Here is a 20,759-nt window from a genome sequence, read left to right as displayed (position 1 = left end):
CCAGTATGGAAAAGAGTTTAAAGTTTAGCTTTAAAATAAACAAATTGATGGGCGAGGTCACAGTAGGCATTTTTAGAACATAAACTATTCTATTATCTCCCTTTAAAAATAGCCTCATTAGTTTTGAGTCCTGAATTGAGCTTCTTTATTCCTTGCAAAAAGGCTGGTCCTTAAATACAGATTTGCTTCAGCCATTTCTTTGTCTATGAGATAAAGAAGGTAAACAGATCTGTATCAGATTATCTTGTATTTATACTCTGAGCTGGGCACAGTGTGTGCTTGGCACTTTTACACGTATAATTCTGACAGCACTGGTCGCAGATAAATTAATTAACTTGCTGACGTTCACACATCTAGTTAGAAAGATTCTAATCCACATATGTCCAACTCCAAAACAATTTCCTTGAATGTCAGAGAAAAGAAGTCCAAACTGTCCAAGGTCCTGAGAGATTCAGAAACTGTCACAGACCTGAAACGTGACAACTAAACACACGCGGTGTCCTAGATTTCATCCTGGATCAGCAAAATGACATTGGTGAGGAAAATGTTGAAGTCACAATAAAGGCTGGAGGGTGTCAGTGCAATCACCAAGTCCTAGGCGGTCTCCCACGTTCCTGTCTGCTGCCGTAAACTCATGCTACTTCCAGAATCATCTTTCCAAAACAAACATCTGACCGTGTTGCTCTTTCCTACTTAGAACCTTTCTGCGGCTCCCTCTCACCCTCAAGGTGAAGTCTGAGCCTCTTCGGAGTCTGTCTCCATTTCTCCTGTCCCAGTCTCTTCTCTTTCCTCCACTCCTTACTTCTCCAGCTCTGTTCCAGTTCCACCTAACTTAGGAATTTTGCTTGATACATGCCCTGTCAACACCAACCTGCTGGCCTGCAGTTAGAACTGAGTAGATCTCTTTCAGCCTAGGGATAGCCTACCAAACCAGCATCTCAAGTCAGAGAGCAAGCAAGTTTGAGTCCCAGCTGCTCTTTTTCCTATTCAGCTCCCTGTTTATGTGTCTGGGAAAGCAGTGCAAGATGGCCCAAGTACTTATCTCCCTGGCCCCTTTGTGGGATACTGGATGTAATTCCAGGATCCTGGTTTTAGTCTGGCCCAGCCCTTGCCTTTGTGGGCATTTGGAGGGTGAATCAGAAGCTGCAAGAATTCTCTTTTTCCCTCTCTGTTTCTGTCAGTCTGGCTGTCAAATAAATAAATAAATTTTAAATAAAACAACTCGGGTTAGATAGCACTTCCTCCAGAAAGCTCCCTTTCTCCCATGCCTAGGTAAACTGTGCCCTTGAGCACCCGTAACTCCCTGTAATTAATTCCCATCACAGCACTTCTGATTCTGAATGAGGCTGCATGATGTATTAGTCAGCCCTTTCCTTTCACCTAGTGTGTCCCACATCCCTGAGGTGGGACCTGTGTGCTCAGACATGGCACTGGACATCACTGACATTCATTGCAAGGAGGTTAGTCCGCTTTCCTGCTTCTTACTTTTTTGTGTTGCTCAAGGATAAAGTTCTTGGTGCCAGCATGTCTTCTATAGTCCTTGCCACTTGGTAATCCCTCTGTTTTCAAACAATGCCAGAGTGGCCTATGCTGGGCACTTGCTGTAAGCAACAGAACCTAGTTTGAAGTTAGTGCATTTTTTGTTATTATTTACAGAATTCTATTTATAGAAAGCAGTTCAAGTTTTCCTTCTATATAAACTAGTCATCCTTTATAAAATAAACATATAAGGGTAAAGGAAGTAAATCAATTAAGAAGAAGTTTGGTGAATTGCTCTTTAGGTGGTGCGTCTGGTGGGTGACAAATGCATGCACACCACACACAGGCACACATCAACAGGTGTGTAGCACTGTGAAGGTAGCCCTGAGTGACAGCAAGCCTGTAGTTCAGGAAACTAAGTCCTTGCTTCAGGAGATCTCTGCTCTCTCTGCCACCACCTACCTATGTGGCTGGGAGAAAATTACTTTTCAGTTTCTCAGCTTACTCATCTTTACAAACAACGGACAAAATTATGCTACAAAAATATGTGATTTCATCTCCCAGGTATCATCTTCAACTCTCAGACACAGCAGGGAAATAACATTTCAGAAAAGTAGATCAGGAGCCGGTGCTGTGGCATAATGGGTTAAGCTGCCACCTGCAGTCCCAGTATCCCATATGGATGCTGGTTCTAGTCCCGGCTACTCCCCTTCTGATACAGCTCTCTGCTATGACCTGGAACAGCAGTAGAAGATGGCCCAAGTCCTTGGGCCCCTGCACCCTCGTGGGAGACCAGGAAGAAGCTCCTGGCTTCTGGCTTCAGGTCAGCGCAGCTCTGGCCATTGCAGCCAATTGGAGAGTGAACCAGCAGATGGAAGACCTCCCTCTCCCTCTCCCTCTCCCTCTCCCTCTCCCTCTCCCTCTCCCTCTCCCTCTCCCTTTCCCTCTCCCTCTCCCTCTCCTTCTCTCTCTGTATAACTCTGACTTTCAAATAAACAAATGAATCTTTAAAAAAAAGTAGATCAAAGATCTGAGGATGAGTGATTTGTCCAAGGTCATACTGCAACTTAATGTTAAAATCCAGGCTTCCCTTCCTTGGTGATCTGCTCTCCCCTACCAGTTCTGATACCCTCTACCCCTGCTTACCTGTTCCCAAAGAAACATCTATAAAACAAGTTATATTTGCAAGGCACAGCAAACACACACACACACACACACATACATACATTTTATACACACACGTGTGTGTGTATATATACATATCATCTTAAAATCATGGAGAGGTAAGTAAGAAAAGGACAGAAGCAGTATTAGATTTCAGAGGGTTGCGACTTTGGTAAAAGGAAAAAGCCATCTGAAAGCTGAGAAAACACCTTACGGGGTTTTCCACCATGTTGCAATTCCCTCCTGTTCTTTATTTAGATTAGATATAAGGAGCCAGGCAGCCTAAGCAAGCTTTTGAAGGGAGGGATTAGGATAAAAGGGTAACTAAATCATCTTTGACTTACATACAATAAAACCTGCTTAATCAGAGACCAGGTTCAATCACCACCTCATGTTCAGTGGGAACAGGGGAAAAAAATAGCCATCAACCATTTCCAAGGGGAATTGTCAGTCATCTTTTTTTTTTTTTTTTTTTTTTTTTTTTTTTTTTTTTGACAGGCAGAGTGGATAGTGAGAGAGACAGAGAAAGGTCTTCCTTTTTGCCATTGGTTCTCCCTCCAATGGCCACTGCGGCCGGTGCATCTCGCCGATCCAAAGCCAGGAGCCAGGTGCCTCTCCTGGTCTCCTATGCGGGTGCAAGGCCCAAGGACTTGGGCCATCCTCCACTGCCTTCCCGGGCCATAGCAGAGAGCTGGCCTGGAAGAGGGGCAACCGGGATAGAATCCGGCGCCCCGACCGGGATTAGAACCCGGTGTGCCGGCACTGCAAGGTGGAGGATTAGCCTGTTAAGCCATGGCGCCGGCCAGTCATCATTTTTAAAATGAAATTTTCAAACACTTTTAGGGATTTTTGTAGTGAGAAATGTACATATAGGATACAGTTGTACAACACAATGGTCTTATCATCTTAAAAAACACCTTTGTTTTTGGAAGCATGCTGAACATTTTTACAACTGAGCTCTTTAGAAACAAATAGACCAGACTTACAGGCAAGTTAAAGTGCACAGAATCAGAAAATCTTAATCAAAACTCCCCATGAAATGTAAAAGGAATACATATCATACCCTTTGCTTATGTGTGTGTACACATGTGTGTGAGTACATGGATGTGTTTGCAAGGACAAACGCTGTGTACAGTTGAGGGCAATTGATAGATGTAGTCAGACAGAGGTTCACATGTGAAGACATAGAGACTTTAAATGATTGCCAAGCTCAATGTGAGCTAAGGGAAATGTGGCTGCTGGGGAGAAGAAAACCCATAACAGAAAGTTTACAGACAACCTTGAATTACTCTGTGACGGGAACATCCCCCTGCATGGTTCACCCACCGGCCAATATCAAAAGCCTGGGTGCAGTTATGGAAACCACACTTTCAGAAGGACAGAAACAAGTCCGGCTGGGAGAGGGGGTGGAATCTGTAACTTAAGTCAGCTGAGGAATGGCTCATGGCATGGGCTCCAGAGCTAAACAAGCCTTCTTCAAATATAAGATGTGTAACTCTTCTGGAACGCACGTGCCCTTTACTGTCTCCCAGGAATGTTGTTGAAATGAATCTACAGGGAGATTAGACTTGAACAGCCTAAATCACAATATCCCTCCCTGCTTGGGGATGTTGTGGCTGGCAGTATGAGCAAAACAGCTGCTATTTTACATGACAGTGGATTAAATCATTTCATTTCCTTCCAGGGGGAAGAATATTCTGTAGAGCAGAGAGTGTTTGGACAGCCAATCAAGCCCCTAAGAGAAAATACATGTGATGTGTTAACACACTTGCCAACTAGAAGATGCCATGGTGACTCAACTCACCACTCCCATCCCACCCCACCACTCGACTCACAACCTTTCAGTCTAAGAAGCTAAAAATTAAAGGCGGATGGTCTGGCATCAGGGGGAGAGACTGATGGCCACATGTCATTTATTCACACACATCAGAGTAAGGGAGAACCATCAGAAATGTATGTTTCTGGGTTCTATACCTGCGTGGGAGACCAGGAAGAAGCACCTGGCTCCTGGCTTCGGATCGGCGCAGCACCGGCTGTTGCGGCCATTTGGGGAGTGAACCAACGGAAGGAAGACCTTTCTCTCTCTCTCTCTCTCTCTCTCTCTCACTGTCTATAATTCTACCTGTCAAATAAAAATAAAAAAAGACAGTGACTTCCTCTTTTCTTGCTTGCTGGCTCTGACACAGCAAGCTGCCAGGTTGTGAGGAGCCCCATGAGAAGCCCATGCTGCAACCAGCTGTGCACAGCCCCTTGCCAATGAGTGACCCTGGAAGCCCATTCTTCTCTAGTAGAACTTGACAGGATGGCGGCCCCGACGACACTGATTGCAGCCTGGTGAGCTATCCTCAGCCAGAGGACCTGAAAAGCTTCTCTGGGGTTCCAGCCTTGCAAAACTGCAGGATAATGCATTATCTGGGGCTGCTCAGAGTGCTGAGAAGTACTCAGTATCAGACAGAGGTACCGGGGCCAGTGCCATGGCACAGTAGGTTAATCCTCCACCTGTGGCGCTGGCATCCCATATGGGTGCTAGTTCTAGTCCCGGCTACTCCCCTTCCAATCCAGCTTTCTGCTACGGCCAGGGAAGGCAGTGGAAGATGGCCCTGGTGATTGGGCCCCAGCACCCATGTGGGAGACTGGGGAGAAGCACCTGGCTCCTGGCTTTGGATAGGCACAGCACTGGCCATTGCGGCCATTTGGAGAGTGAACCAACAGAAGGAAGACCTTTCTCTCTGTCTCCCCTCTAACTCTCTGTAACTCTACCTCTCAAATAAATAAATAAAATCTTCAAAAAAAAACAAACAGAGGTATATTGCAAAGTAGAGACCTTGAGATCAGCAAGACATTTTAGCATTTATCATCCTTCAAGTCTCCCATCTCACCTGTCCCTCTGAATAAAGAAGACAAAATGCATGTGTGTGTACATGGGTGATATTTAATGATATACAGTATTTACAAGCCATTGGTGTAATTCTTTTCTTAACACTGTGTTTTCAAGCCTTTGTCTTTAGGAAGCTTCCCTGGCATTTCTGGGAGGTTGTGTAGGGGTACAGGCTCCAGGCAGGATGGAAATGGGAGCCTGAGTCAGACTCGCATACCCTGCGCGCCACCCAGCCATTCCAAGGCTGTCTTTGGAACTGAGAGCATGGTGGATTGTCTCCTGCCAGTACCTGTGGGCATGCAGAGTGGCACCTCCTTCTGCTCCGAACAAAGAAGAGAAAGAAGCCACGGCTCCTCTGCTGGCCAAAGGAGGACTCTTTCCCTGAGAAACTGGGTGATGACAGGAACTCCACTCCGCCTGCCTTCTCACCAGTGCATGGCCTGATTTCCTCACCGAGGAAACGTTTCTCTTTTTCTCCAGAATTACAAAAGTGCATTCCAAACGCTGTTTGTATAGAAGGGCTGCGGTCAGCTGGAAGAGGTTCCCAATGCAGAGCCCAGAGCCAGGACGTCTCCTTGCTGCTCCATCAGCTGCTCCTGGTGTGGCTGGGAATGGGCCCCTCTCCTTTTGGGCATTGCTCTTCTTGTTGCAAAGTGGTGCTGAACTCAGACCCTCCCACGTAGCATTTGAGAGCCCAGGCACAGAGCATTTGAGAGCCCAGGCACAGCTCCCCTCACAGGGCCAGGCCGCCCCCGCTCAGCCACCGCGCCCTCTCTGCAGAACATCCGGATTGGCTGCTGTGCCACAAGGCGCTCCGGCAGATGCTGTCCAGCCTGCTCCTAATGGTGTCCTGCAGCTCCTCATCACCGAGCAGGACCGCTGCTGCCAGGGCCAGCAGAAAGTACTCAGTGGCATCGTGGGCATCCTAACCTCATGGTATGGGGGCAAAGAAAAGACAGCAGGAGTGAATACTTCCAGGATCAGCTGTGCTAGAATCTCAAGTTCTTCTCTGCAGAACATCTCATCCCCATCTGCCAGTTCCTAAGGGAACTCCACTTCCTCCCTTCCAGGGTTCCCCTGACGCTGCTATCCACTGTATTCCTCCTTCCCAGGCATAGAAGTGGCTCCTCCCCCAGGCTCAGCCAACCAAGATACATTATTGCTCTGGGCATGCTACTTCAGAGGCAGGTAGATGACCCAAACCTCACCCATCCGTCACTCCCCACGATTTTCCAGTGTGAAGGAAAATGGTCCTTCGTCCTGTTTGATGTGGGCTTGAGCTTGCCAGGAACTTGAGTGGAAGGAGGCCACATAGCAAAAAGTGACAGAAACCACATAGAATTAAGGGATACAGAGGGGAAATCCATGACGGCATTTGAGGATTGGGATCCAGAACCACCTGAAGCTAAATATATACTTCAACTTTCCAGCTACCTGTGCCAATAAATCGTCTTTTTTGTTTAAGGTTGTTGGAGCTGTGTCTTCCCTTGGCATTCTCTAGGGTCCTTGTTTGATGTCCTCAGATCATGCACAGTTTGTCCATGAACCACATCCTGGGAGTTGCAGGGCAACAGCAACCCGGCTCAGGAATCCTTCACTGCCCCTGTCCCTCTCTGCTTGGTACAGGAGAGGAACAATTGCTTCAGAAGGGGAGGTCTGATCCCTGTAAGTATGTGGTTAAATCAGACCAGAAACAAAGTCGGGCAAGTGAGAAAAGGATGGCAGTGCTGCCCTTAGGGTTCCCTGGGGTCCCAACACAGGCACAACTCAGAAGCCACTGGATGAAGAGGTGAGGGTTGTGCGGTGGAGACCAGGGACCTCGGATAAAGGGAAGCCAAACCTGGGGTCACAATTTGAGGATCAGAGTTGTCAGAGAGAACTACAAATCAAAAACTCAGCTCTAGAAGTAACTGGAAAAATAAAGTTCTAGATATACCTCCAGCATAATAAGCTGGAGAATCAGGGCTGACACTTTGTTAGGACCCAGGCATGCTCATATTTGGGAGCCCTGCACCCCATTACCACATATATTATAAAATATGCACCTATAGGTCTTATTTATAAAATTCATATACAAACTGTATAAGACATTTTGACATACAACATTTCATGAATATATGACTAAGCATTCATTTTGCTTTTAATTTGGGAATTTTTATATCATATTTATGCAAAATCTGGTTTATATAACTTTATATGAAATGTCATAGTAGATCTATATCATTGTGTGGACATATGAAATACTCATTTTGATTTTAAATATGGAGCTCTAGTTCCTTTGTGTGCAGGAGTCACATATTTTCATAGACTCGAGGGGCTTTCAGGCACTAGGCAGTGCGCTCAGAGTCCCTGATAGATAAAACACCACAGAAATCCTAGCAGGATGAAGACAAAGAGGACCTAACAGCTGTATCCTCAGCAGAAGCAGGAGTACTTGTGAGCTCTCTGTGAGGTTAAGTGAAAATGGCCATCCAATCCCTGAGGAGCCACTCCCCACAGGGAGTCAAGATACCCCATTGTGGCCCACTGGTTCTCTCAACTCCACCCCAAAGTCTCCTGACCATCTCTGTGGGGTCAGGAAATTACGATTGGATGGTAGTGCTCACGTTACCTGGGAAGTTCGGCTCCTACCTTCAGCTGGGAGAAGGTGAGTCGGCCCAGACGATAATACACTTTGGCATAGTACAGGGCCTCCTTGGGGCTTTGCAGCCAGGGTGGGCAGAGGGACAGTGTCTTCAGGTAGCAGTCCTCAGCCATCTCGTACATGTGCAGGGAGTAGTACACTGTAGCCAGGCGGTGAAAGGCCACCAGCTCCTGCCTCTTATCTCCTAGGAATTGGAAGACTGCAAGAGATATCCTACAGCCAACATTCTGCATCATCCACTCACTCACTCACTCATTCTGTAAAACTTTTGAATTGTCCATTAGATGTCAAGGTTTGTGCCCGGGGTAGAGAGAACACTACCGAAGAGGTCCCCACCTCATGAAGTTCATCATCTCACAGCTCACAGATATTCCTTAGACAATCCCACAAGCAAATGTAACAGTGCACCTACAACAAGTGACGGTGAAGTGGCTAAGTAGAATATGCATGCTAGCCATGCAGGATGATCCTACTGCAGCTCTCACTGTAACTCAGGATTCTAGGAAAGAATGCTTTCTCAATCCCTCTTATGGGACAGGGGACCAGACTAGCTTGATAAGTAGCTAGGTTCCTTACAATGAATACCTCTGTATGATGGTCATCTTCTCCACATGCAAGTCTCTCTCTTCAGAGAGCCTCCTCGGCCTCCACCAAGCAGCAGTCCCTCTCTAGCTCCTTTACCCATTTTGGTCTCAGAGGAACTATAGAGATCTGTTCACTTTTAAACCAGACTTTAAAAACAGTGATTTCTAGTAAGTCTATGACTTGCTATTTTGGTATTTGGGAGGCTTATTGTTTTGGTAACTAATCACCTTAATACAAAGTGATGTTTCATAGGGAACAAAGGTTTACAATTGTGTCTTTGGAATATTTGCAAGGCTGTTGTTTGATGCCATCTAAAAATATCACTTTTAAGCTTCAAAGAGCCAAAAGCCAAATTTTGGCAAAAAAAAAAAAAAAAGAATGAAAGAAAGAAAAGAAGAAAAAAGTCCAAGAAGAGAAAATTTCCTGTTATGGAAAAATACAGGCACAGGGAAGACGTGCATAAAGGTTCCTAGAGCTTTCTTTCAGCTCCTGCCCAGGGAAGGCTAAAGAGTTATCAGAGGACACTGGGTGGGGAGGGGGGGACACATTGGGAGAGACTATAGTCTAGAGCCTTTCCTGAGATTAGTAGATACTATCGCCCAGATGATGCTTAAGGTGGGCGAGAATGAGTGAGGCGAGTGAAACAAACGCAATCAGACACAATAAAGTCCAGTACCATCCACACTGATGCCCTTGAAAACACCCAGAAGCCCCTTCTGTAATCAGAGAAGACTCCATTTGCCCCCTATATCTGATAAATGCTTTGCTAACCACACCTGCTTTTCTTCAAGCACCAGCATTCAAGACAAGTGTTGGTGTTTTGTTGTTCTGCCCTCTCCGTGTTAGCAGCTTACATTGTTTCCTACCAGCTTTGGCTGCAAATGCAAGCTCTTCCTGCTATGTTGTCAGTTAGGTTAATGGGAATCTAACTTTCATTTGAGTTTCATTTCCATGGGTGGGAAAATGTGCATTTGATTAACAACCATTCAATTAAAATTCAGCACATAGTCTAAGATATCACTTACCTGTACTCAGGGAATAACATCGATTGTAATGTTAATTAACATGGCACAGGCAACACCTACCAAGGACTGATATACCTAGCCTTGTGCTGTGATCTTTATATGAATAACCACTGATCTTCATGGGGTGCACACTGTTTTTAATACTGATTTGCTGATAACAAACTTGAGGTTTCTAGAAGTTAACCAGTTTCTTAATGAAGGGTCCTTGACTGTTAGACCTGAGATTTGAATCCACGCAGTTCAGCTCCGGAGCTGAGGCTGTTACTGCTTGTGAGGTACTGCTGACCCAGTTTATATGTCTGCCCCACAGCCAGAACCACCTACCTGTGACTGTGCTCAGTCTGGCAGCCAGGGTAGCATACTCCAGAGCCTTCTCATAGCCCGCGAGGCTGATCTGCAGCTCTGTCAGCTTATTGAAAATCCGGAGCTCAGTCCTCAGGGCCTTCATCCGCCTTGCTAATGGGACAGCACCCATCTGAGGAGGAGGCATCAGGAGCTCAGTATATGGTCTACACCAAACTCTTGGAGCCTATATTCTACTGGTGGGGGTTGGGTGGGCTAAATGAAGGGGATAGGCATTGCTTTCCTCAAATTGCTCATGGTCCTTGCTCTTGGTGCTCTGCCCAGATACTAAAAGTGTAAGAGCCAGATGTCATCAGGCTTCCTAAAACTGGAGAAACTCAGAGCAGGCAAGGGGAGGTGACTTTTTTGAAAGTCACACAGGAAATTATTCACCTCTCCCTTAAGGACCTACAGTACTAATCTATGAATTCCACATATGAGTCTGTACCTGATACCTGAAAGTGCTCAATACATGCTCACTTCTATTATTTTATTGTGGAGAATTTGAGACAGGTCACATCACCTTCTGAGCCTTGGTTCTCATTTACAAAGTGTATATGAGAATAAAGACCTCAACAGTCAAGGGTCTGTTTCATGTATCACTCCCCCTAGCTCAGTGATTGGCATATGGTGAGTATTTGATAATGCTGATAACCAAACAAAAAACTAAAAAAATAAAATAAAATGAATGGATACTTGAATAAAGGAAATTTTAGGGTCAAACAAGATGAGGTTTCTAAAACTCAAGTTGGTGATGGACAACAATTCATGTCTATTCTAACTGGACATTGATTTCATTCATATTATCTTGTAAATCAACTCTTATTTTCTTGCCTCATGCTTTGCAATATCTGTGAAATCATGGATGTGATGAGCTGGTATTATAAAATTTTTAATTTTTAAATGTATGCTAACATTTGTGCGGTAAGAACATAGTAAAATGAAAATGTTTATCTATGTACCCTTTAAATCACCTCTCACCACGTACTTAGCCATGCACAGTGGCAAGTGGGTGACACTGGTGAACGTGAGTGTGTGCTGAAAACTTTAAAGTGCTATGCCCTCAACAGCTCCAGTTACTATGGTGTGTTGTCCCAGGACCAGTGATCATATCAACCATGAGAATGACTGAGTTTCTCAGACCCTTCTCTGAGGGCCTGCTAGATGGAAAAAAGGGCAACTGTATGGGCAGTGGATAAGGAAGGGAGGGAAAAAATACCAGCAAGAGAGGGAAAGAGAGAGCCCAGGCTGACGTCCAGTGTGTCCTTGCCCACCAGGGCCCAAGCTGGCACCCACAGAGCCTGTGACTTACTCGGTAATACTCCACTGCACGGTGCCTGTGGCGGGTCCCATTGAAAAACACATCACCTGCTTCTTCGTAGAGTTTGAGGGCCAAGGAGGGCTCCTCTGACTTCAGGGCCGACTGGATGGCTGCCTGGGTAGGACAGAGATGGCTGTCAAAGGCAGAGAGAGGGGTTTCCATGTCCCCACAGGATTGGCAGGAATGAGCTGCATGCCATGCAGTTTGAGCCTTGGCTGCAGTTCCCCAAATCCTGAATTGTCCTATACACTCACAGGGCCAGTGAGAAGGCTCCACAATCCTCTTGTCTGGCATTTCCCCACTGTGGTATGAGATCACTTTTGGTGGTACTAGTGGTGATATAGAGCAGTATATCATAAGCAAAACAGAAAAGCTTCTGCTTTGATAGTTAAGTATTAAATGTGTTTTAGAAAAAAAAATCAGTAAAACCAAATGTGATTTTGGATAGTCTGATTTAGGATAAGGTGCAGTATAAAAAGCTATGTTGAAATTTGGTCAAGCCAAAATATGTAAGTAATAATACCAAAGATACATGCATATAGCTAAACCATGAACTTATTGTCTACATGACCAAAACTGTATCTGTTCCAACACCAACACTTTCCAGAGAGAGATAGTGAGGCTCAGGGAAAACGAGAAATAAAAACATAACACAAAATCTCCTCAGTGTCTAACAGACGCTACTGTCTCCCAGGCTAACATCACACCCCGGCCCTACAATCATTTTATCTCTAGAAGCCTATGTCACCTATGTTACATTGCACCTAAACCAAACGTGATGAGCAAGGTGAACTGTGAAGAGTGTATGGCTGCATTTTTGCAGCACATTCGCAGGAACTCAGGAGACTTAGATAGAGAAAGCTGGATTTTGCTAGGAGCGACCCAAGGAACATCGAGTTAGGTGGCAGCCTCGGACTGGTAGGACCTGGGACCAGCTCCGGCCAGTGAACATCTAAGTGCTGGGAAGGACACTGCACTGATTGGTACTGCTGGTATGGCTACACAGAGAGAGACAGGGCAGCGCAATGAATCCCAGAGTCAGCAACTTTGCCATCAATACAAGGCACAACCTTAACAGCTCCCCCTGGGCTTCAGCATAAAAGGAAGACTGAAATGTGTGCTAAAAAAGGGGGGGGAGGGAGGCATCTCTTCTGTTGAAAACCCCCATCCATGCACTCTGGCTGGAGATCTTTGACTCTAATAAATCTTGCTTTTTAAATCAAAAAAAAAAAAAAAGTGCTGAGAATGGTTTCCAGCTCTAAAATCCCCATCCAGAAGGGTGCAGCGTTTGAGTAAAGGCTCCAAGTCAGAATGTCTGTGTGCAGTTCTCAGCTCCACCACCTACTGGCTGTATCACCTTGGCCAATGACTCAGCTTCTCTGAGCCTCATCTTTAAAATGCGATTTATAACGGAAACTCCTACTACCGTTGTAATGAGGATTAAACCGCATCATGTAAGTGAAACATTTAGCAAAGTTTTCTGCCCATGGGAAGCTGTAAACAATGTGATGCAGTCAGTATTAAATCTCTGTAGAAAGGAATTTAGCACATGTTCATAATAGTATAAGGGAGAGTACAACGAGACAAAATAAAAATGGGAAGGAAGAAAACATGATGGGCACATTTTTGAGTTAACAAAACCTTACCTACCATCATATTATTTAATGTTATTATGTGTAGATAATAATAATAATAGCACTATGCCATTTATTAAGCATTTACTAAGTCCTGAGCACTCAGCAAGTGCTTACTGTGCATTTACTATAACACACACACACAAGGGTACTTAAGGACGTTGGGAATTAACAGATAAGTAAGTTTTGGTGCAAAAATATTTTTATACCCATTCAGAGCTTTTTCATAGTGCCCATTTCTCATGAACTTTTTGAACACTCCTCTTTTGTACTGAGATATATATGGAAAGAGATGAGGTCCAACCACAAAGACACTGAGGCACAAAGAGCTCATGAACAGTCATGCCCTTGACACTCGATGGCCTGTGATCTCATTGCAGACTTCTCTGTCTCCAAACCAAGGCCATTAATCACTACACTATATCACATGTCAGACATTAAAAGTACGCAAACTGACAAAAAGCTGTAAGAGAATTCATATACCAACATTGCCTCAAATTGCAGTAAAACCCTGAAGTCAAGGCAAGTGTTGACTTTGGCAGTTTCTAAAACACTTAACATTGAAAGGTGACATCCTCCCAGGACTCACATGTGTATGGGGGACTCATGGCCTATGCCATTTGTCACCTGCACTGAGCCTACTAAACTACTCTAGTCTCCATCATGTGACCCAGGAGCAGCCCCAGGCTGACCCTTTGCTATGCGCTTAGCATGGACATCATCCCTCTCTGGTTCCACTCGATCAGTTTGGAAAATACAGCTGCCTCCCTAAAGGACCCAAGTGAGCAGTTCCCCTAGAGGTCATAGGAGGTCTACCTGCAGGTACAGTTCCACCAGCTCGTCTTCTTGCATGAGGTAGTAGAGCCGCCCAGCCCCAAGCCAGGCCTCAGCAGCCTTGTCTCTCTCCCTCAGGTCGATGAAGATGCGCAGGCTCTCCTTGATGCACGTGAGGGACCTCCTGAGGGATCTGGGGGATGCACATAGCCTGTGAGATATGAGTTCTCAAAGGGGCCTGACACGTCACTCAGCACACAAGGAACATGAAGCTCCGGAGGAAAACTTTCTCCTAGATCACACAGAGGACTCAAGGCCTCACTGGAATCCTGGCTGTGCCCAACTGGCTGTGAGACCCCAAGAGAAAGTAAAGAGACTCCCCCATGCCTTGGTTTCTCCATCTGCAAAATGAGAATATAATTGTACTTGTTGAAGAGGATGACTGTGAGGATTAAAGGACTGTACTCTCATACAGTAAGCACTTAATAAATGTTGAATATTAGCTCTCATTATTATTACTGACCCATGGTTCATCCATCTTTCAAATGCACAATAACATTGCTTTCACAAGCACCTAACATTTAGTAGATACCAAATGTACATTGGCTGAATTAATGTACAAATTAGTGACCAGAGTGGTAAATTTAAATCATCAAAAAGATTCTGATGCTTTATTAAGAAGAGAAATTAAAGTAGGGTGAAATTCAAAGGTTGGTGTGCTAATGATTACTCTTTAATAATTATCTGGTATCCTTTATTAATTTGGGAAATTGTATTATATAGAAAACTCTTCCTCCATAACGGGGATTAATGAAAAAATAAGTGCTGTATAGATGCAGAGTTCTGGAAAGGGAAGGAACACTGGGCAGCAATTAGTCACTTGGAAACTTTGTAAACAGGCATACACAGTCAACTCCTCCCCAGCATGTGGAAATACTGTGCTCACCTGGGCCCTGGACCTTCTGGGAGTGTGGCTCAGGCACAGTGCAGTATTCTGTCAAAGTCCCCCAAGCGACTCTGTTATGCAGCTTGGTCTGAGATTCGCTGATCTAGTCCAACCTCCTGATTTTATAGAGGAATCAGGCCTAGACATGGGAAGTGACTTACACAAGGTGGCTCATTAGGAGGAGATCCAAGGCCAGAATTCCTTTCTCCTGAGTCCCAGTCCGGGACTCATCCCATGCCACTGACATTTCCCAAAGCATGATTCATGGTCCGCACGGCAGCAGCATTACCTGGAAAGCTTAGCACAGACTCCCAGAGCTACCTCAGACTGAATCAGAGTAATCACAGTTGCAATACAGACATCTGAGTTCCTCAGGCACACCCAGTCTATTCTCATGCACACCGAAGTATGAGAATCACTGACCAAACCACATAAATTCTAGAACCACTGGTCAACACCAACAATCTCTGCAGACACTTGGGTAGGAGGTTCTCACTGGACTTGGTCACAACCTTATTAAGGACAACTCATCAACCAGACCTCCTTGTGCACAGTGGTGGAAACAAGCCCTGCCCCTAACTAATGAGTTCCTGATCGTTTTTGGCCATGAGGCAGCCGTTGGCCTGCTGCAGAGAGTGCTAGGTACTGGGCCCTTGTTAGAACTGGGAAGAAAGAACTTGAACTTTACCCCACTGCTCTGCCTTTGACTTAAGATTGACTGGCAACCAGGAAAGGCACTGGCCACTTTCTCTCTAGAATTAGGACAGCAGACTTGCTACACAACCATGGTTTAAGCTGAGAAGCTCCACACATGGCCAAGGCAGTCCCCATTTCCCTACTTTAGCTGCAATAACCATAGGGCCCTGTCATTCTCACCCCTGCTCTGTACTCATGAAATTCAAGCTGAATTAGAAGGTTCAGCAGGCCTGGTCTCCACTGCTGTCCCCGCTCTCACTGGAAGAATTGATAAAGACAAGACCCGTACATCCTATCTGATCCCATTTCCTGCTGAGTTTTTGCTTATTGCCATTTGCTGTCCTGGAATGCGTTGGGCTTTAGTTGTTTTCTCTAGAAACTCAGGGAGCAAGCTTTGGATTATTACAGAGAGGCCAACTCATAGAGCAGCATTTGCTTCTTGGGCTTTTTCTCTCTGAGTTCATTATGACTGTAGAAGGGAGGAAATCACTCTTTCTCTCCAAGAAACAGTCCATAGAGGAAAGACACACTTACAAAGACCAAGTACTCACACAGCACCAAGACTCCTTAAAAATGGTGACTTCCCAAAGACAACTGCTTGTTACCAAGACTTACACCCAGTCCATGATCTCCAGCAGAAAACAAGTGCCTTTCTGTTCTGAAACTGGAAGAACTCCAGGCTCCTCAGTTGTTTCCTATCACCTCTCAGCACCCTATTACATTACACCTGCCAATGGCTGTGCTGTGTCACTCACCAGCTGGACTACAGGCTTGGCCTGGGGTAGCCCCACATCCCACTTCCACCAGCCACTACCTGCAGTTTCTGAGTCTGGTAAAGCTTCAAAAACGAAACGAGGAGCTCAGTGTCGATTCAACTTACACACCCCTGGATCTTCTCCCTCTTTGTCCTGCTAGGGTATCTCAACCCCTTTCCAATACTGATCTTCTCTCTTTCTGATTTTTTCCCCATGTTCTACCTGTGGGGCTAAGTTCTTGTTTCCTCCTGTCTGCTCGAATATCAGCCATAAACCTCTGGCCAGATGAGCTGAACACACCTGCATCTCAGACTTCCTTCTACCAACAACCCCTGATGGGCTTCTCAGATTCCTGACCTGACTGGATGAGGTCTGACATCTGGTCAAAACTCAGCCTCCACTAATGGGGCCTGTCCTGTTTTGAGAACAAGAGCTGTTGCTTATGAGGGCTGACCCTGGGCCAGGTGTTGGGATATGCACCTTCAGTATACATTCACTCACTGAAATCCTTATAGAAATTCTAAACCATTCACATTCTTATTCATTTTGCAAATAAAAAAGGCTGAATGGGTTCTATTTTCCTTCTTTGTTTTTTGGATTTTTTGAAATTCACCCAAGTTATTCTGGCCATTTCTAAAGCTTTATTTGGAGCCCTCTGATGCTTTGTCATATAACATTAACAGTGGCAGTACTGTTACCTGGCATTTATTGAGCATTAGCAAATGCTAGCTACTTTACATGTATAATTTTACCTAATCATCACATCAGCCCCCGAGAGAATGGAACTATTTTTAAATGTTTATTTTACTTTCACCTACTTGAAAGGCAGAGCGAGAGAGCAAGAGAGAGAGAGAGAGAGAGAGAGAGAGAGAGAGAGAGAGAATCGTCTTTCTACCAGTTCACTTTCCAACTTCCTGCAACAGCCAGGACTTGGCTAGACCAAAGCCAGGAGTCCAGAACTCCATCCACGTCTCCCACATGGATGACAGGGGTCCAAGCACTTGAGCCATCATCCATCTGCCTCCCAGGATGCATCAGCAGGAAGCTGGATCAGAAGTGGAAGAGCTGGAACTCAAAGTGGCACTCCAATGTGGGATGTGGACATTGTAAGTGTTCAGTAAATAGTTATCAGAATTATCAATAGATCTACAAAGGTCTTCTACACCTCACCTGGTTCAGCTCTAGAGCAAAGTACCATGTATCTATGTTATCTCACCTAAATACAGAAGACAAGACTCCCAAAAACCATTCCCAGTGAGAGACTGAAGAAGTTTATCAAACTAGATTCTATAGTTATCACCTGAAAGGTAGAGAGGACATGACCCTGAAGGTATGGGACAAAGAGACAGCAAAGTATTTCCAGGCAAAAACTCAAAGACTGAGCCAAAGTTTTTAGCATCTCTTTGCTCTCCTGTACCACCCCCCACCTCTAAACCCTAGAGACAATCTTCCAAGTAGGAGGAATTAAAATCAGTAGAAAGGCAGTGTGGGAGAATAAAAAACACCTTAAAGTGAAGGGTCAGAAATATAAGCTGATGTCTACAAAAGGAAGTAGTATAATCAGTCTGGATTCTCTGTAACAGCAGAACTCAGACCAGATGGATAATTAGGCCATGCTCATCCATACAATTGCATGAACTTTCATTATATAGCTATCCATGCCTATTGTTTATCCAGGGTGAGAATTACTGGTGAGGTCGGCAGAATACATACAGAGTATTTAAGAGTATGCATTCTAGACCAGGGATTGGAAAAGTATAGGCCATGAGCCAAACAAAGCCTTCCCCCTGCTTTTGTTAATAAAGTTTTATTGGAACACAGCCACATTCATTCATTTATATATTGTCTATGGCTGTTTTTGCACTATGACTGCAGAAATTTTGGCAGAGATCATGACTCACAAAGCCTGAAACAATTACCATCTGTTACTTTATAGAAGAATTTGTTAACCCTGCTCTAGACATGCAAATTATTTGTCTTCTTTAGCTCTCAATTTTCAGAATTCTTTCTACTTCTTATGAGCCTTACACATCATTTAGTAAACAATGCGTGCTTGCTTCATGCTGGTAGTGTTTTGGTCACCCTTTTCATCATGGTTGCTCATAGTGCAGTTTTGGAGGTCCACTGCAATCCCCCACCCAATATCCACGTCCCCTCCTAAGTGACAGAATTGCATCTTCCTCTACCCATACCCAGTTTGTCACCAAAATCTGTTCATTAAATCCACAAAATCTCTTTCAAGTATGTCCCCACCTTCCCATTGCCACTGCTGTCATCCCCACCTGAAGTGCTACTCTATGTTTCTGTGCTAATCAGCATCTTAGTTGTCCTGCACGGGTCTCCTCAAGCGCTACCACTGTCGTGAAGTCTTCCCCAATTCCCCTCCCCTTTTGTGGAACATGTTCTCTCCTTTCCCTCCAAACCTGTCCCTGAACACTTCCACCTTTTCTTCCATGAATACTTCCTGCTTTGCTTGCTATGACTTGGAGCTTTCAGAGGGCAGAAATCCATTGAGAGGAGTGTGGTTGAAGAAATCTATCCACTACATCAGGATGCACTTAGTGAATTCCTCCTAGAAATCAGTGCCAGGAAAAACTTGCTCCAAGAAATGTATTTATTTATGTTCTTCTTTCAGACAGTAAGAACTTCACATGGCTTTCCCCTTTTCACCTTAGCTACCAGGAAGTTTAGCACTAAATTACAGTAACCACACCCTGTGCATGGAAACACCTGCTTTTCCATGTCTGTTAGCTGGTCTTTGTTCTTTCTTTCTTAGTTCTCCATAGCACTGGGTGATTTACACATGCTGAGTAAATATAGCACTGCAGCACGCGCTCTTTGAAGAACAGGTCACTCCGCGAGAGGGCAAGGACCTTATGTTTGCAGAGGTTTCCTCTGACACCTAAAGTACTTCCCAATCTTCCTCTTCGAGTCACTAACATGGGTGGTAAAGTAGAAGTGGGTATTTATCCTCTCACAGCTATTCAAATAAGAATCTCAGAGCTGAGAATCACTGAATCAGTAGGATTAAAAGATCTAATTAAAAGATCTAACTTCTCAGACAATGGAGGAAGGATCTCCAAAAATTCACTCCTCCATAAAAGGCATAAAAACACTGTCAAAAAATCAAATAGTCAGATTCCTTCTGATCTCTGAAAGATAGCCAAAGGCTTAAAACAACCCGAGAAGTGTTTATGCAAGAGAAATGGTTGAATCTTGTGAAGAATACCGAGCTTTGATATTTTCGAATTTGCTCTAAGCCAGCTTTCTCACCCCAGCCGTTGTGTAGCCTTAAAAACAAACAGCCTGACAGAAGCAGCTTCACAGAATCCACTGGAGGGGACGTGATGGGTTTGGGATTCCCCCAAAATCCCTTCCCCAGAGAGGTCACGTGTGGTCTGTCTGAAAGTTCCTGAAAGCCTGCACTCACAGGGCTTGTTTTAGTTTACCTGACTCGGAGCTCCCTCAAGGAGAAACACCTTTTTCCCTGAGTGTTTGCCCCCCCCCCGCCCCGAAAAATAGCAATTGCTGATCATTGCCACTCCCTGAGGTGGTTTAAAAAAATGAGGCAAATAAAAAATATGACAATAAAATAAAAACTTAGTGAATAAGATGTCCATAAGAGGCTTTGAAAAGCTTCAACAGGTTCCTAGGAATCAAGAAGACCACATGCACATACAGGGCTGTGTGCATGCCCAGGAAACACTTAATATCACTATAAATTACACCCCAAGAAAGACAGTAAGAAAATAACTGAAAGAAATGCAGTAAGAGAAATGACAAGGAAATTAAAATAGTACCCTAGAAAATATCTATTTAACACAAAAGCAGACAACAACAGAGGAATAGAAAAATAAAAATGATCTGAGATACATAAGAAACAAGTAGAAAACGGCAGATATAAAACCTATCTTAGCAGTAATTAGGTATAAAAGAATTAAATACTCTAGTGTTTAAAAGTGATTCCACTAAAAAAAATTTTTTTAAGCAATCCAACTACATACTATGTATAAAACACATACTTTAGATTCAAAGACAAATAGATTAAGAAGTAAAATATGAGAAAATATATACCATATGAATGATAACCAAAGAGAAATGAAGTAGTTACACTATGATAGAAAGTACAAAATTGTCACTAAGGACAACAAAGAAAATTTTATAATGATAAAATAATCAATTTATCAGAAAGACATAACAATTACAAATATATATGCACTTAACAATGTGGCTCCAAAATAGGTGTAGAAAAAAACGTACATAATTGAAGGAAGAATGAGAAAATTCACGAACAATAATTGGATATTATAATAATTCATTTTTTTTTTGACAGGCAGAGTGGACAGTGAGAGAGAGAGAGAGACAGAGAGAAAGGTCTTCCTTTCCCGTTGGTTCACCCCCCAATGGCCGCTGCAGCCGGCGCACCGTGCTGATCCAAAGCCAGGAGCCAGGTGCTTCTGGTCTCCCATGGGGTGCAGGGCCCAAGCACTTGGGCCATCCTCCACTGCACTCCCGG

General features: G+C 44.4%; 1 protein-coding gene across 4 annotated transcripts in view; it reads right to left on the bottom strand.

Moving 5' to 3' along the window:
* Window positions 1-5,564: 5,564 nt before the first annotated feature.
* Window positions 5,565-20,759, bottom strand: part of SH3TC2 (SH3 domain and tetratricopeptide repeats 2) — a 59,050-nt gene continuing 43,855 nt past the window's right edge. For 2 of the 4 annotated variants that reach the window (XM_062188877.1, XM_062188879.1), the window contains exons 13-17: window positions 13,889-14,039; window positions 11,430-11,552; window positions 10,100-10,250; window positions 8,153-8,349; window positions 5,565-6,446 (exon numbers count right to left, since the gene is read on the bottom strand). In XM_062188877.1, the coding sequence (XP_062044861.1) occupies window positions 6,255-6,446; window positions 8,153-8,349; window positions 10,100-10,250; window positions 11,430-11,552; window positions 13,889-14,039 (814 nt within the window). In that variant the 3' untranslated portion in view covers window positions 5,565-6,254. Of the gene's footprint in view, window positions 6,813-8,152; window positions 8,350-10,099; window positions 10,251-11,429; window positions 11,553-13,888; window positions 14,040-20,759 lie in introns of all 4 variants that reach the window. The other 2 variants (XM_062188878.1, XM_062188880.1) reach the window with 2 other exon arrangements.

The sequence above is a fragment of the Lepus europaeus genome, chromosome 4 (assembly GCF_033115175.1).
Source record: "Lepus europaeus isolate LE1 chromosome 4, mLepTim1.pri, whole genome shotgun sequence".
In the NCBI taxonomy this organism is placed as follows: domain Eukaryota; kingdom Metazoa; phylum Chordata; class Mammalia; order Lagomorpha; family Leporidae; genus Lepus; species Lepus europaeus.
Note: the sequence above shows the minus strand (reverse complement) of the source record. Positions and strands in the feature narration are given on the sequence as shown.